This window comes from Vicia villosa, unplaced genomic scaffold, assembly GCF_029867415.1.
Source record: "Vicia villosa cultivar HV-30 ecotype Madison, WI unplaced genomic scaffold, Vvil1.0 ctg.000936F_1_1, whole genome shotgun sequence".
NCBI lineage: Eukaryota > Viridiplantae > Streptophyta > Magnoliopsida > Fabales > Fabaceae > Vicia > Vicia villosa.
Window position 1 is genome coordinate 594,817 of NW_026705419.1, and position 18,545 is coordinate 613,361.

Here is an 18,545-nt window from a genome sequence, read left to right on the forward strand (position 1 = left end):
AACATCTAAAACTCAAGTTAGATTTTATTAAAATTTTAATTGATACATTTGTGATGATTCGTATATTTGTCAAAAAATACATGTATGTGGTAACTCTACATGGGTAAGGGATACTCAGAAGCCTTAGTAAATGAGAGTGGTTAAGATTTTACTCGCGACGTCGAGAGACCCTATTTAATGATCTTTATGGTGTTTATGATGGTAAGAAATGTCAGCTCCCGTGAGGTGATAGGCTCTGTATTATGAGTGTATACGCGTTATGTTGGTTAAATTGTGATCTATCTTCTCCCACTAGATGAGAAGTATTTATAAAAGCCTTCAAGCCTAAGGTTTAGGAAACCCTAAGAAGTGGTAACCACTCCCCTTGACTAAGGGAGGTTGTTGATTACCTATTTTTAAGGAAGTCGTGGCATGACTCAGTTTATGTGACTAATGGAGAGATATCAATATTATACACGTCGTTTATCCTAAAGATGAACCTCTCATGCTCCATAAAGGTAGCGCTTGGGTGATGCTTTATTAGGTGAGGACTCTAACATCGCCCTTATTTGAGGCTCTCACAAATATAACAACACAGTCCTTCAAGCACGAGGATTTATAAAGGGCAAAGTGCTTTAAGGCTTCTTTCAGGTTTTGTCCGATGGTTTAGGGTAAGTCCTTTAATGGGAAACAAGTACTACAAAAAGTACATACAACGACACCACCTTTACTACGGTCCTTTAGGAAACCATGGTGATATGTATAGTTTCAGCCGCCTATATACTTTTTTTATTTTTTAATTAAACATTGTTAATTTATTACCACGGTTTATAAACTCAACCGTAGTGTTAATTTATTACCATTGTTAATTTATTACCACATTTCTTTAAGCAAACCATTGTGACACATTTTTCAATTTTTTTATTTTTTAATTACGTAAAATATAGCTTTTTCTTTATCTTATTTTCTTTATCTTATATACCATGATTGTTAAAATCTAATTAAAATAAATTTAATTAATTTGACAATTTGATTGAACTATAATTCAGTTACTTATGTACACGATATTAAAAAAAAAAAAAAATATAAAAATATATTCAATTCAAATCACTCGTGGATAATTTCTTAGACATGTTAAAGCATATTGACTAAATCTCTCACGTTAAACAATAGTTAAATAAAACTTCTTAAAATATTTACAAAATTATACCATAGTTAAATATAATCTAACTTATAACTATTTTATCACAGTTTGTCATATTTTAACTAAGACATAACTCAAAAAGTTAGCTTGAGTGACAATAAATAAGAAAACTTACAAAATTGAATTCCCCATCCCGTGGACGAATATCACGTGGCAAAAACTTGCCTCTTATTCATTCTTTTTTTCTGTAGTCAACATATAATGGCAAAAAGTTTATGACTGTTATACATTTTTGCAGTGCTCATTCAGACATTAAAGCATATATCAAGTATCCTTCTATAGAATTGTACAATATAAATTTAATAAATTATATAATATTTTATCAGAGGCATCGAATACTACTTCAAAAGCTTCCAGTAATCTTGGAAGACATGAATTTGCGAGCTTTGGAAAATGATTCTTATAAACTGCACACATCAATCTGGATGCACTTCCTGCCCCACATGCAGCCATGAATCACCTTGTTGCTGCTCTCCATTAGCAGATTCATATTTAAGCAGTATACCAAACAAAATCCTTCCCTGATTTATGTATATAGTTATATTAGACTATTGATGATGCCTAGGATGAGTAAAATATGTAAATAAATTTAGCTATAAGACAATTTAACCAACCTTTACTCTCCTGTATGATGCTAAGGTTGCCAAAGGTTCCTTTGATTTTTGCACTCGCCCAGCATTTAGTGAAAGGTTGATTACATGGCATCGATTGCATCCTCCTATCGACTGCAGAGCATATGGAAACTAAATTATAAAGTTTTAAAGATAACAGTTATGCATTATTGAGAAAAAATAGCAGAGTTCAAGTAAGTGTTAGTCAAAGAGCCATTTAACTACAATAGTGTCCATATCAAACAGCAAAACTCCAAAAAATTTGTTGTCAAATATTTAGAAAATTGTTAGAACTTACTTTGAAATACTTATTTCCAATCCTAATGTCTCTCCATCCATCTTCATCATAAGGCCGGCCTCCAGATACCACAAGGTTGGGACGAAATCTATTTACATTGACTTTCATTGCTGTTCCGCATACGACCTTCTGAACATCTAGGAAAAACATCAACTATAGTTGTCAAATATTCAATATTCTGAAACTTGGGGTTAAAGACTAAACAGTGTAACTAAACAAATTTGTATTACACAAGTGATCGGCACAAGTACGGCTGAAAATGAAAGTTAACTTTCTTAAAAAGAATTTCATGACATTCATACACTAAAATCATGTTGGCATCATTAGAACTTGATCAAACAGTCAAATCAATTAGAAATGCATTCCATTATGTATCATTTTGTCAAACAAGTTTGCCCAGTCTTTAAGAACAAATGTGACAAACAAAATTACGCAAATTATAGAGGATTAAGCTTTTGAGCCGTACTACAAAGTAAAGGAAGAGGGTGATTGAGCAAACATAAAGATAAGAGGCTCACTATTCAAGCTATACACTTGCTACAAGAATGAATGATATCAAAGGAATTTATTTTAACCTAGTTTTCATTGATTTTGAAAAGATATACAAGATTCTTAAAAGGGTCTGTATAAGGTTTTGGAGAAAAAGATCATAATGTCAACATTTACGCAACCCAAGATATGTACAAGAGCAAGACTAGCGTGAGAATACAAGATGAAGCGTCAAAAGACTTACTTATATTATAACTATAAGGTTGTACAAATGATTAACTTAGAGCTTTTATCTCGCTGTTTTTATTCTAGATGTGCTTTCTATTATAGCTTACATGTCTGATTTGTAATCATTCTTCGTACACTACTCATTGAATTACGAATATAGCAATATTTGAAGTCTTGGGTTTATGTACTTATATAGATTCATGTACAATGATAAAACAGTCACAAGGTTGTGAACGTGCACATTTATCAAATTTCCTTGTCAACCTATCATGTAGTTAACTATAAGTGTATTTAAATATCAAGTCTTGAGTTTGGCTATATTCGGATAATCAAGCATTTTACAAATTAACTGCAAGTAAAATTGTATTTCCAATCAAGCATGTGTCTTTGGCTAAATTCTCAAGGGTACAAGAAGATACCTGAACATAATCTTTTGTTTAGGTCAGAAACACTTTCTTCGGATACAAGTAAAAATTGACCTTCATTAGCGAAACTGACTGTGCTATTTGTATCTTTACACGAGACTACATCTTTGGTCTTGTCTAACACAAACTCGTGATTGGAACCAGAATATCGTAACAAAGTGCAAGGTCTTCCAACGGCTTCACTAAACCATGCATTGGTCTCATTGCTGTAACTATATACCTTGTACCTAAGCAATAAAACAAAAAAGAATATTAGTACAAAATATCAATTTAGAATCTTAAAGTTTAGCGTTGCAAATACAACAACAAATTACTGATTTGCATGTGATTCTTTTTTTAAGATTCCATTAGTACCAGTGTATATATCAAATTAATGAAGTCATCCTTAACAATACATAAGAACATATTTATAAAATGTGCATAACATCACATACCTCTGGCCATGCAGTTCAATGTCCTGTACAGTACTATCATAAAAATCTAGCTCAAGCCTGATTTTCAATCTTTCTTTGCAATGCGGAGACTCTACAAACAACATTCCCTGACTGAGGTCAATAAAGGAGCTTATAAGACCCATTTCAGGAACCTACAAAATTAAGATCAAATAAATTCAAACTTTACAATCGTGCGTTGGTTTTGAAGAGTGAAAGGGTGAATGATAGATAAGCTTGTCTGGATTCTGATCATTGAAGACTACTGAAGGTAGCAAAATTAAGAATGTTAGCTTAACACCTAAAGAACTCCGAGAGAAAATAAAAACGGAGAGAAGAGTGAGCAACTTGAAGAGAACTTAGAACTGAATATTTTGACTTTCTCATTTGTATATCAATGGTTTGCAGTAGAGTTTAGTACAACTATAACTCTATAAGAGTTGGAGTTCGGTCTTTGGTACAATCATTATAAAAACACAAACCACTTTGAAGTATTTGTTCATTCTCATCCTTCCTTATCTAAATTCCTTTAATTTCAATAGACAAAAATGTACCTCCACTAATTCAAAAAAAAAATTAAAGGAAAAATGAATCTTTACATAAATTAAACAAAACTGAATCACTACAACTGACCATAAAAAAAGTACAGTTCCTGAAATTTAGATCCATCAGCAGATGATCTAAATAAAGAACTTATGTATTATAAAATGGATTACCCTTTTCAGTGTAAGAACTTCACCGCTCAGGCTTTTGAGAATCCATTCACGATCATGTTTCAAGCTTCCTAAACATTTTAAGAACAAATTTTCTTTAAAAGCTCAAAGATAAAACTACAGAGGAAATTATGACTTTTGTTTTTGTGAAAATTAAAAATAATAAAAAGTGGATTATAGGATAAAAGCCCAATCAAAATGAATTAGGACTATGAACACTAACGGTATGATTACAATATTATACCAAACGCTCAGTGACATAAATAGAATCCCAATCCAAAGCATTACATTGAACTTATTTTGAATAGCGAAATTTGGAACATAATAGGGAACATTGACAATTAAGATATTGAAAACATGAGAGATAAAAAAGATGATTTCAAAAGTTTGGGAACATTAACTCATAGCATATAGAATTGAATACAATAAATGCTATGAGATATGATGTGTTCGTTCTAATGCTAATAAGAAAATCAAACCCTAAAAACAAATATTAAGACTTGAGTTTAACACATCCTGTAAAGCTAAATCTTAATAAGCTTCAAGTTTGTTATAACGGGTGGATGAAAATTATGATGTGCAAAAAATAGAAACAGTATGGTTGTAGCTGCGGCCAGAAAGTTGTAGTGCGACCAAAGGTGAAACAGTATGGTATTCGGGATTTCGGTATATATCTGAATTAGACCATATTTACCTCCACTTATAATAACGCGTAGAATAAAATCATGTTAATTGATATAATTAGCTAATTCTGAGCCTAATAATAAATATTAGAATTAGGTTCTAACAAAATATAGGTTAAAATTCTATCCTAATAATTATATTCTATCATTGTGATAGATAAAGGAAATTAAGAATGAAACATTGAATGCTAAAATAGTGCTACTAAAATATTTACAATTACCTATACTCTTTGAAACACTATTAAGAGTATAACATAGAGCATCTAAGATGATCTCTTAGGATTAAGAGTCCTCTATTAGTACAAATAGAGTTTGGTTCTTTGTTCACATTTCAACTTATGACATCACATTGTCCACAATAATATCAATATGATTTTAATACTCTGAGTATTCCTTTACCCTTCTGAAACCCTATAATTTTAATATATGGTAGTACACAATAGTGCTTATTCTTCTGAACTCCTAATATGAAAATGGAAAATCAGAACAATGAGCAGAAATTAGATGGTTACCATGATTGCTAAGAGGCCAACTTGTTGCACTGAAACCTCCACATGATTTTATTGGATATATTGTAATTGATTTGAGATAATAGCAGGTATTTACGGAACCATTCACACCTGCATGTAAATAACACTTAAAAAGAAGATTTTGGTATTGAATATCTTGAGACATTAGTTCTCAGCCTGATATTATTTATAATGAAAAATGTGATTTTTGTGACAATAAGGCGGCCATGTGTAATGCTTCAAATCCATGAGCAGACCAAATACTTTTATAGATTTTTTGTCATATTTTCTGTGGGAAGATTCTTTCAAGAGAGGTTGTTAGTTGTTATATAAACTATTTTCAAGCTCTATGTCTAACCAACGTGGAACTTAGGATATTTCTAACACACCCCCTCACGCCCAGCAGCCCAGCACTCTTTTTGGACTTGGTGCGTGGATATTAACGGTGGGCGGCCCATGGTCCGATCGATAGGCTCTGATACCATATTAGAGTTTGACCTAACTCATTCTTACAAAACCGGTTGGTAAGGTGGAATGTCACTCTATATAAACTATTTCCAAGCTCTATGTCTAACCAATGTGGGACTTAGGATATTTCTAACAGTGATCACCAGATTGAATTTTTACCAAGTCACTTAGGATACATAATATATAAGCAATAGCTTGAAGGGATTAATGAGCCTTTCCTTATTTCTTACTCTCTTTTTCTCTCTAAGTAAATATTCTCTTTCCTTGCATATATATTCTCAGATGTAATTAGTAAATTAGCTGGTTTAATTCCTATAATCAAGGGATTCAGATTGATCAAATATTACTATACTCCCTCCATCCCTTATTATAAGCAAATTTTAACTTTTTAGATTCATTGAATAATTAATGTATCTAGTCTACATATAGTTCTAGTCTATATATAGTCCAAATACATCATTTATTCAATGAACTCAAAAAGTCAAATTTGCTTATAAAAGAGAATGGAGGAAGTAGTTATTATAAATTCACGAGGGTGAGTCAATCTCTCAAGCACTTCAGCACCAAATTCCAGTATGCTATTCAAGTAATTCATGTATAATCCATTTATTGTATCATTAAAAGAAACCCCTTAAAGACATTGTTAAAAGAAACCTGCTTAAGATATACTACTAAAGATCACAGACAGGAAATTGTTAAGAGAGCCTACTATGTTGCTACATTAAAAAAAATGCATTTTATATGTATATGCAAATCTATTTTTTCATATTGGGACTTCAAAGAAAAAAGCATAGAAGTATATAATCAATCTGGATTTCAATTCATCAAGTATGAAGGATATATTATTATGGGAAAAAGGAGGTGAACCTTTCAATTGATTCCCGTTGTGAACATGATTTTGAGGTGATATGAAGGAACTTGTTACAAAATCAACAAATTTCTGCAAATAAAACCAAAATCTGGATAAGTGAAACTTAATCCAACATTGACACACCAAGCAAGAACCAATATAGAATTAGCAATTGGAAAAAACACATCCATTGATACTTTGTTTTAACTCAATATGTTGTGCATTTTCTATATTGATAGTTCAAAAGTTTAACAAAAAAGAAAATTGGTATAAAGAATTTAAACCTTGGCATCTTCGTATGTTGACATGTAGCCAAAGGATACTCTTACAGCACCAATAGGTTTTCCATTAATTATATCATTGTCATCCCAACAAACGTGGCCAGCCTAAATATAGGTATATTGTTATCATTTCTTAACACTGTCATGTAGATAAACAAATCATAATCAGTATTTAGCAAACAAAAGCAGATAAAAGAAACACCTCAGTATTTGAAATGAGATCCGTATGAGACAAGCCAAGATATTTTGCACATGCACCTGGATTGCAGAAGCATCCTGTCTAAAAGGATAGTAAGTGAAGTTATATAAACAAGCAGAAAAGCATAGAAAATGTACAAATGAACATTCATACCCTTAGCTGAATTCCTGAAAGAGATGCCAGCTTTTCTACTTCACGGTATCCATACCAAGAGCCATCTGGTCTTTTCAAGTTGAATGAAACTATTGGACCCATTTCATGACACATTTCCTGGATGAATTTAAAACAATATTAACTAGTTCCAATTTCTTAAAGGGGGTGATAAACTTAGAAAATATATGAAACTGCATGAGTGATCTTGGTTTGTGTGTGTATGAAGGTTTAAGCACAGTTTGTACAGGAACAATAAAGAAATATTGTCATTTCCTAAGGTTTCACTCGTTCTCCAATGCTGCACTAACTATTGTGTGCAATCAATTCCAACACAAGTATACCAAAATGTTACTCTATCCAACAAATCACCTGGAACTCCTCTCTATGTTCTCATTACTGAAAACAGTATTCATAAATAAGTAAATAATAATAATAATAATAATAATAATATTAATAACTTAATAATAAAAACCAACCAATGGCCATAAGTCTTGTAACTGTTAAAGAACAAATAACTAGTGCATATAAAACTATAAATTAGACATCAACTAAAATATGCACTGTGCACAGACTAACCATTGAATTATGACGTCCATAGAGAATGCAAACATGGGATCCATTGCCATGCCTTAGGGCCAAAAGTGTTTTCCTCGTATACAGAGCAAGAGATGTCGTATGTCTACAAGGCAACAATTTTTGAAAGCTTTAAAACATAAAATTTCTTACACTAATATTTAAACAACTTTAAGGAAACAACAACTTTTCTCTTCCAACATTTCTATTTAGGCACCTTTCAAGGTAAATCTTTTTTATATGCAAGGATTGCCTTAGCCACCCTCACCCCAAGGACACCTAGGGCATGAAGTTTTCCTCGTATACAAATGGCCCAATAACTGAACTAGGATAGGCTCTAAGAGTAGTATTATTGAAATAGACAATCCTCAGGAACTATAAATAATAGTTTATACTATGCAATGCTTTTTATTAAAAGTTGACGGTTATCTATTAGGAAAACATTGGTAATTCCCTTTTTATTGGAACCATGTTCATGTTAAATTATGTCTTAAATTATGCATACCTTGATATTGCTGATACAGTTAGAGAATTCAGTATTTTGAAGCCATGGCGAATAGATGCTATGCTCAAGAATGAAACAGTTCCATCCTCAAAGAGTTCCTCAATACCTTCCCTTCTTTTAATGAAATCAATGTCAGCAATGGATGCAGCAACTGTTCCTGTTATAGGGTCCGACCAATCAATTAAGAAGTGAAAACCTCCACTAAACAACATAGAGGCGAGAAACCACTAAGCCACAAACCTCCACTAAAATACGATTTCTTCAATAACTTGGCAGCATCTGCAATGCAAATAATCAAGAGGATAATCCATAAGAGACAAACTTTAAAAATGGTCAAATTAATTCCAAATGTATTGAATCATAACTAAACTTCATTTGAATTCAAAACTAAGGCAGATAAGGATTATGTATCGTATAATCTTAGCAAAACTGGAAGTAATTTTAAATTAATAGGAAATTAAATTATTCTAATCTAAACAGAGAATAAAATATGAAATTATCCTGATCAGTCACAATCTTTCCTGCACTGACATTGCTGGCGAATAAATGTGTTCATATCAAATCCCTATTCATTTTTTAGTTGAAACAATATTTCAATAAGAAAACCAAAGCATAAAAATAGAAGATAAGGGAACCTCATTAAAAAATACAAAACAAAACAAAAAATACACCATCAAACTAAAACAACAAATGAAATTAGTACAATGGTAAGAAGCCGAGAATTATTGAATCTTGAGAACAACATAAAATCAGGATACATCAATTGCTCACAAACCAGTAGCTTACCATTTCGAACAATGAGAGCTCCAAGCCCAGTTGGATAGCCAAACAGCTAAGAAAATGAACAATAGAAAACCTTAAAATTCAAAGTAATCCTTGACCAAAACAAAATTTAAACATTAAACCTTATACCTTGTAAAATGAAAGGGCAACAAAGTCTACGGGATACTTGGACAAATCAGGTGGCGTGGTAGCAGATCCTTTTGCAGCATCAATCAAGACTAACCATCGTCTATTTCTTATGAACCAAAAAAATATATGCAAATAAGCAATCATCGATTATTAAAAAAGTTCCATATTTAAATGAAGCTCTTCCTCCTGCTTCTCTCTCTGTATATATGTGAGACTGTGCACGTTGTTAACTTTATTAACTATTGTCAATAGCTCTTTCTTTGTACAGATTATTTTCATTATTCCTTAATTCTTGCTATTAGGATTCAGACATATTAACTTCCTATAATCCTAGGCGTGTAGCTAACATCATTCATTAACATCAGTATACATAATGTAAATCACCTTGACACAATTTTTATTCAACGAACAATATTCGGAAATTATAAATTATGATTCCAAGTTAATGTTAGATCACCCAGCCTGGAAGAATCTAATTTTGTGTATTATCACCCCTCTTCTAGTAATTACCACAAGCAGCAGATGTGTTTGATATTGGTCAAGAAATTGTAAAGTTGCATTGTAAAGCTATCTACCCATTGAAGAAAACCATAAAATTGGAAGTAATGGGAAAAGTCCCAAAGTAAACAGCTCAATATCAAAGGCCGGTGGGAAAATTAATACACCCAAGACATGTCTGACTAGACATACCATATATGGTCAAATCGATGTAACAAAGAGCTCTATTAATTTTACTAGTTCCTGCCATATGACGGACTATAGTGGCAAATAGTTGAATGTGCATAAGTCATGACACTTTTAGGTTATTTAGACAAAAAAGGGATGCACATAAGGAGTTAATAAGAAAAATGATTGTGTAAATTACTTGCAAACTGAAGTTCCTAAAATCCTGCTTGAGTCTTCCTTGATAATCTTCACCAAGTCAAGGTCGAATCTCAACCCAGAGAAATTGCACTCTGAGGGAAAGGCAAACAAATTATACACATCACCTGCATGGAACAAACAGATATAAGACAATAAATTTAAAGCCCGTGAACATACCCGTGACCTTAAATGTTACCCGTTGGTTCTCCCTCCTGCAATCCAGCCACTTTTCTTCTTTGTGCTTGATGCAGTGATATCTTTGTAGAAAATTCTTCTTCTAGTCTAGGATTTACATCTTCAATATCTACTGCAATGGCCGCAGCTCCTTGACCAAGAGCATATCTAATACAAGTTATGGAAGTGCACAGACTAGAGTTGGTGGGCGTTTGAAAGAGCTCGTTTGAATTTCTTGGTACATAAACACATGTGTATGTGTTTGGAAGTGCTTTTAAAATTATGGTGTGCTTTTGGGATGATTTGTTTCGTTATTTTTTCCATAAATTATGTAAAATAGCTTATAGAAACAATTTATGTTGAGTTTATGCAGCACTCGCCCTCATTTCCTCCTTGACTGTACAAACATAGTATACCAACACTCTCATACGGTAAGCTCTGATTGAGTTGGTATTTAATTAAATTGTTCACCAGATGCTCTCGTAATCATCTAACAAAGCAAGGTAATCATAACAGTTACCACATTTAGATTTGTCAGAAAGTGACAAGACCATTTTACTAAAGTAATGATTTCTAGAAAAAGACGATTAAACTCAATAAATACGCAAAGGAGATAAGCCCAAACATGAGATTATACTGAATCAGTATAAAATATCACATAAGAAGAATTAGTTGGGTTCTCAAGTCCAGCAGAACAGAAAAATGATATAAAATATATATTAAAAGAAAGAAAGAAAACTGAATTAGAGTCACGTCAGGGAGAAAAAAAATCTGGCTCACCCGGTTCCAAAACTCGTCCCATTTTATTAAATTTAATTGCATTGTATCATCAGCAGGGATATATTGAACAAAACTAGTACGGTTTCAATTTTTGGGGAGGATACTCTCTTATACCAAGAACACTGTTATGATTCTCCATCGTATACATAAAAGTACTGTTACAACTCCATGGAAAAGCCTCTCCAACAATTTTCAAAGCTGCTGTTGCCCCCGAGGTAAATATACATTTGTAGTCCTCGGGAGAAGCATTGCAGTAGTCAAGGACCTGTATGATTGATAGTTTCAAATCTGGGCAACTTGTAGAATTTTCTAGAACATGTATCAAAAAGTACTAAAAAAGAACACCAACAACATTTTCCTGTTGGCCTATCATAGCCCACCCACCTTATTAAAGAAAAACAAGGTAAACCTCATGCAAGTTGCAAGGTATGGCATCCAACAAACTGGATAACTAGCAGTCACTCGTGGAAATCTAGTACTCCTCATTCCTATACCATATAGCATGGTATATAGAATAACAAATATTTGAATAAAATATTGACAGAAACTTTTGTCTAGCTAAAGATCAATTAACAAAGAATCTAATCACAATTTATCATTACTACTAGTTATAAACAAGGCAGTTGACATATTTAAATAATTACATATTTGCTTGTACCTGCTGACGGGCATCCCTCACAATCTCGAAAGTTGCAGAACTGGAATCACTTTGGCTATCTAGCATTATGATTAAGGAAATTCACTTCATAAAGTCAGTGTCAGTCAACTACCATTAAATTAACTTACTCTACGTTAAGTATTTAAGAATTTTGTTTCTTTCTTAAACAAAATCTAGAAACAAAAATTCATTTTTTGATTAGCATCTAGCTTATGCGGAGCTTCTTAATTCAGTAAGTTTATAGTTTTTTACTTAAAATGAAGTCCGTATAAACATATAGGTATTAAGCTGCAGAAGATTCTATAATCACATTTTCAGTATTACAAAGTCCGTATAAACGTATAGGTATTAAGCTGCAGAAGATTCTAAAATCACATTTTCAGCAATAATATACCATTTGGTTCTATGATAAACAACATTTAAAAAACTACAAATGTTCTTTAAATATTTCCTATTTCTAGAAATGGTTGAGAAGTTTATCCAAAGTAAGCCAGGTAAGTAAACAACTAAAAGTGTCATGCTGATACACAAATGGTCATCAGCGCAATATAAATACTCCCCATTATTCTCTTATTTCGGATAATCCCTCTCCTGTAATTGTGAAAATCACTCCGATTATCATCCTTCGGCCAACCGGTAACTCAATCGGCAACAGAATATCAGCTATAGCAGCGTCATAACACTATAGCATAACATCATTTTAACAAACGGATATTGTTCCACAATGCACAATTTAGTACAAAGTATTGTCAAACGGAGGCTACATCTTTATAGCATAGGATAATTTGAACAAATCACTATTTTCCACAATCTTTAATTGATAAAAACCATTGTCATGTAATGCTAGGAACACTCACTTTATCCCTCTCTTATTGCGTGAACTCATCTCGATTTCACCACCTTATGTCTCTTTAGATTAACCGCTTATAGCAAAAACTCTAATCAATTTCTATACCAAAAGATTAAAAAAAAAATTAAAATGTTTTCATATAAGCTATTTTGAAGAACTTGTGAAAATAAGCTAAAAACAACTTATTTACGGAGAATGTAAATTACGAATTATATGAATAAGGATACGTGGATTTCCATATACGTTACTAGTAAGATCCTTGAAAACTGAATCCATTTGCAGCTCAGAGTACAAAGTTGCACCGGCATGATCCAAGTACACAAGATCTGTGTGTAATTCCAAAATCAACAAATTGTAATCAGCAAACAACTTCAAAATCAAAAGTACCAACTCATAATCACATAACAACTATATGAAAACCTAAGGAATTTTCTTCTGATTTTCCAAACTTGTGGGATATAGAAAAGGAAGTAGTAGAACCTTGTAATCTGTTGAATTCAGTAGCTCGAATTTGATCAATGGTTTTGGAGCCATTGGGATAACCGTAATGTTCGCCGAACTCGTTCAGAAATTCTTCTTTGGCGGTTGCCATACGGAAACGAAGAAGACTAGTCTAGACTCTAGACGAATCGACTGCAGACGAATGCGGAAAAACTTGAACGAGTTAGTTGAGTTACTTTATATCTTTCTTTTCATCGTGACGCACAAATGGAATATTATTAATATTATTGTTAATTTGTTATATCATATTATATTATCTTTGATCTGAATAAATTATAATAGAGTTTAATGGTTATGCACTGACAGTGTAAAAATGTTTTACACTGTCATCCAATTAGAATATAACGTTCTGCCATGTCATACAAGTTGTTTTAAATTTTCAGTCTGACTTGTTCTGATACATGATCGTCATTGGTTGACAGTATAAAACTATTTTACACTGTCAGTACATAACCCTATTTTCCATTATGATATTAGTCGTGTGGAAAAAGTATAGTATATTAATTAATTGTTGATATTGCTAAAAATATATTGATTGTTTATTAATTTATTTCGTGAAGCAAATGAATTGGAGACTTTTCCAAAACGAAGTAGAGTTCGAATCACGCACTCTTACTAGAGACGTGTTCATTAAATCTGCTTCCAAAAATATGGTCGGGTGAATTTTGTTTAATAAAGTTAAACTTGTTTGAAAAAGAATAAAAAAATATATCTGTTTGACATATTACTTATTAGATTTTATTTTAAATTTGAATTTGATTTTTTTAAAAATTAACAAACAAAGTCATGTACTTTTCGTTTATTATACTAGTCAAATTTAATGAATAAGGCTATTTGGTCCTTATATGAAAAGTTTGATGTCTATGTATAGTTAACTTTGTTATTTAAAAAATTGTGTATCATTGAACACAATATATTATATTAATAAAAAATAAATAAATATAAAAAATATGTGGTTTGATTTGAATCGATTTTAAAAAATTGATTTAAAATCTTATTCGAATCGAGCACAAAATATCTATGAATAGGTTCAATAATATTCAGTTTTTTTTTTTTATTTGTGCGGTTTTTATTTAGATCAATTTGTATTTAGTTTTAAATACCTCTAAATTTTTAATTTATTTTAATTTTATAATTTATATTTGTTTTAATAATTAATTTTAAGCATAAAATTTTAATTTTAAATCTAATAGATCACTTCTCTAAAAGTATTTATTTATTTAATGATAAAAATCAAAGTTAAACTATTTTGTTGAAAATTTATTCTAAGTTTTTTTTTAATCTCTCCTCCTTCCTTCTTTATATATATATATATATATATATATATATATATATATATATATATATATATATATATATATATATATATATATATATATATATACACACACACACACACACAAAAACAAGCTTAATACATTTCATTAATCAAATGTTGCTCAATAGAAGGAGAAATCAAATTAATAATATTACACCTAGTCCAAGAATTGATCGCCTTCGCTAACAAGTGGCAACCAAATTTGCTTGCCGCGTGATAAACTTAATCTCAAAGTTGGGATGAGACTGTAACAAGCTCTAGATGGACATAATAATTATGCTAAACTCTAATCTACCACTATGCTTGGACCGGAGCGCTTGAACCATCCTTTGAGAGTCGCTTTCGAAAAGTTCATTTTCCAAGTGCAACGCTATAGCTCCATGAATTGCCTCTTTAAGGGTCATTTTACTGATCATCTCTTACTCTAGGGCCTTGCTGCAGGCTATAAGGGTAATCTGGGAATTTTGATTGTTGAAGAATCATAGCAATAATTGTCCGGAAGGCTTGTCAACAATAATTCTTCCTTCCTCTCCTAGTGATGCGTACAAATTCAAAGAAATGTTTCAATGACATAGAGAATTTCATTTCAAATGTTGGAACATTTATTTTTAGTAATTAATGTTTGGAAAGAGAAAATGGAGAACAAAATAATATCTCTCTCCTATGATGAGTGGTGCATTGTTTCAAAGGATGATTTAACGTTCTTCAAGCACTCTCTCATTGATTGAGATGTTATTACAAGAAAGGAATCGCTACAACCAAGGTAACTCTCTTTGCATTTAAATACCTTACTGGTTATTCCTTCTCTCAAGCTACGTTTCAAACATGTGCAAATCAAACAAAAATAACAAGGATAAAAAGGATATCCTACTGAAAGCCAATAAGGATCAGAATACTGATCCAAAGAAGATTGAGTCCAATGTTGGAACATCTACTTGAGCATCAGTAACATGGAAGAAATCTGTGTCAAAAATGAAGGCATTCAAGAAAAATCATGTTCAAGACTCTGATGAAGATTGGGTCAACTACAAGGACTCTCAGGTGGAAGAATTGAGTAGTTTTCTTTTGTTTTTGTTTGTTTTCTGTCAAAATTTAAAAAATACAAAAAATTTAGTTAGTGTATTTGTATACTCACTTTGTTTTGTCAATTTTTGACTAAAAAGGGGGAGTATATGAGTAGTAGTAGTAGTTTATCTTGTTTTATTTTTTTAGGAGTAAAGAGTGTTGCATGTCACATGTTTTCACATGTAAATTAGAAGAGTATAACTTAGTTGCTTGTTGTATGCAAGTACTTAGGGGGAGCTAGTGTTTATTGTTTCTGCAGCTACTGTTGGTGTTGCTGCTGTTGTTTTTCTTCTGTTGTTGTGTGCAGGATGTTTAACCAAATATTCTAACATCCTGAATGTTAAGGTTTATGGAGAATCTTGGATATTGTGCTCTGAGTTATGTGTGATGCTTCTGCTAAATAATCTTCTAATGTGGTATGATGTCACATCAATAAGATTATTCTTGATCAGATGTAGGGATGACAATGGGCAGAGTTTAAGTAGGGTACTATAGTACCCATCCCCATACCCGTAGTTTGAAAAAATCTCCGTACTCGAGTCTATACCTGCGTGGACACCAATGTTCACACCTGTACTCGTACTCTATGGGTACCTCAATACCCGTACCCGTACCTGTTTACCCATGTTTGTAGTAAAATTAAATGGATGAATTACAACCTATCATATAAATTTATGTTTTATAACAATATTATAAAAATTATGGGTGTTATTGTTGAGTTAAGCAATAAATAAACACTTTTATTATAATGTGTAATATTTTAATAGCGATATATTTTTTTTAAATGATAAACATGTATTTTTATATAATAATATAAATAACATTATTTAACTATGTGTTGCGAGTATGGGGCAGGGTGGGTAGTAAGATACTCGTGTCTGCATCCATCCCGCTTATTTTAATGGATAATTACTCGTGTCAGTACCCGTACCTATTTTACAGATTTTTACCCTACCCGTTATGAGCATTTTTTATGGGTACCCATGAGGTATGAGCCAAATTATCATCCCTAATCAGATGAAATGTAAACTTTATATTCTATTCAGCTATATTTATAAGCAAAAATAACTAATTTCACAATGATTAATAAAGTTAGTAATACAAACATTAATTAGGTTAAAAGTTAATGATTTTTGCTTATAATAGTTACCAATATTTAAGGTTATTTTTTCCTATAATAGTGATCATAGGGAGTAAGTCGCAGAGGGAGCTAAATCGTATTGGATTTTATATGGGCCAACACTTTCATTGGGTCATTTAGTATACTTGTCGACCTAGGCGGGAACAGGTTCCACTAATGCCTGGATTATTGTAGCGTGAGTGTGGCTTGCATCACACATTGCTCTTCTTGTTGGCATCCCTTCTTTTATGCTCTAAGGTAGAATGATTAGTGCTTCAAAATCATAATTATCACTATTACTCTAATGATGTCACCAACAATGATGTGCCATTTGTTTGTCAGTGTGCTATCTTCAGGGCCCTTTCTTTGATAGTAGAACCATCATCCACGACTTTTTAATATTTAAAAGGGGTGCACTTACACACACAATAACATGTTCTTTATCAATGTGTTTGATCTTACCGAGCAGATCAGATGGCCAGCAACAATGAAGACTTGAAGTTCCGAACGGTTGAGAGGGAAAAAAAGGGTTGTACCTGCAAGGCACTCCGATGCCAAAGTAAGTATGTGTTCCACAAGGTACAACAAAGTGAGAGAGTTTTGGGGTAAGAAAAGATTACCTTACCCTATGTGTGGAGAGGGCTACTTATAAGATGTGGTATGCAACTTGGACTCCTCCTTCTGGGGCGGATAATTAGGTGACGCGTGAACTGATTGATTACTGGGCACGAGGGTCCCTCGTGGTCGGCTGTCTTCGTGAGTATGCCCGGAGCGATCAGGCGAATCCTGATACGCGCGGTCTAAATTGTCTTGGGCCGAAGGCTGGGTTGGCCCAATTATGTTGATTGGGTCGGTCCAGAACATGATCCCCCCAAGTCGTTGCTTCCGGTCGAGGGAGTGGCGACTTAAGGGAAGTTGATACGAGGAATGATGTGCCATTTGTTTGTCAGTGTGCTATCTTCAGGGCCCTTTCTTTGATAGTAGAACCATCATCCACGACTTTTTAATATTTAAAACGGGTGCACTTACACACACAATAACATGTTCTTTATCAATGTGTTTGATCTTACCGAGCAGATCAGATGGCCAGCAACAATGAAGACTTGAAGTTCCGAACGGTTGAGAGGGAAAAAAAGGGTTGTACCTGCAAGGCACTCCGATGCCAAAGTAAGTATGTGTTCCACAAGGTACAATAAAGTGAGAGAGTTTTGGGGTAAGAAAAGATTACCTTGCCCTCTGTGTGGAGAGGGCTATTTATAAGATGTGGTATGCGACTTGGACTCCTCCTTCTGGGGCGGATAATTAGGTGACGCGTGAACTGATTGATTACTGGGCACGAGGGTCCCTCGTGGTCGGCTGTCTTCGTGAGTATGCCCGGAGCGATCGGGCGAATCCTGATACGCGCGGTCTAAATTGTCTTGGGCCGAAGGCTGGGTTGGCCCAATTATGTTGATTGGGTCGGTCCAGAACAGGATCCCCCCAAGTCGTTGCTTCCGGTCGAGGGAGTGGCGACTTAAGGGAAGTTGATACGAGGAATTCCCAAGGGACCCGAGCCTGAGCATCCGAGGAGGTTAAGTCTCAAGTTTTCGGGGAGAAGAAGGGTCAGGCCGGGTGTAGAGAAGCGTGGCGTCTCAGAAAAGTTCGTAAGGGGGCGTGTCGCATTTAATGCGAAATGATGGCTACCCTAGTACCTAGGCAGTTAGG

General features: G+C 33.1%; 1 protein-coding gene across 2 annotated transcripts; it reads right to left on the reverse strand.

Moving 5' to 3' along the window:
• Nucleotides 1–1,329: 1,329 nt before the first annotated feature.
• Nucleotides 1,330–13,533, reverse strand: LOC131632351 (molybdenum cofactor sulfurase-like). Of its 2 annotated transcripts, XM_058903107.1 has the most exons (22): nt 13,318–13,533; nt 13,065–13,163; nt 11,988–12,046; nt 11,434–11,594; nt 10,572–10,717; nt 10,377–10,500; nt 9,512–9,617; nt 9,386–9,431; nt 8,840–8,878; nt 8,600–8,756; nt 8,098–8,200; nt 7,522–7,638; nt 7,372–7,449; nt 7,173–7,274; nt 6,906–6,978; nt 5,574–5,681; nt 4,382–4,449; nt 3,669–3,820; nt 3,229–3,461; nt 2,093–2,229; nt 1,798–1,908; nt 1,330–1,704 (listed from the first exon to the last, which is right to left on the reverse strand). In XM_058903107.1, the coding sequence occupies exons 1-22, from the start codon at nt 13,427–13,429 to the stop codon at nt 1,600–1,602; spliced, it is 2,436 nt and encodes an 811-aa protein (XP_058759090.1). In that variant the 5' UTR covers nt 13,430–13,533; the 3' UTR covers nt 1,330–1,599. The 2 variants fall into 2 exon arrangements, 1 of the variants encoding a protein (XP_058759090.1); XR_009292981.1 differs by lacking the exon at nt 1,330–1,704 and having other exon boundaries at nt 2,093–2,245.
• Between the last annotated feature and the right edge of the window lie 5,012 nt (nt 13,534–18,545).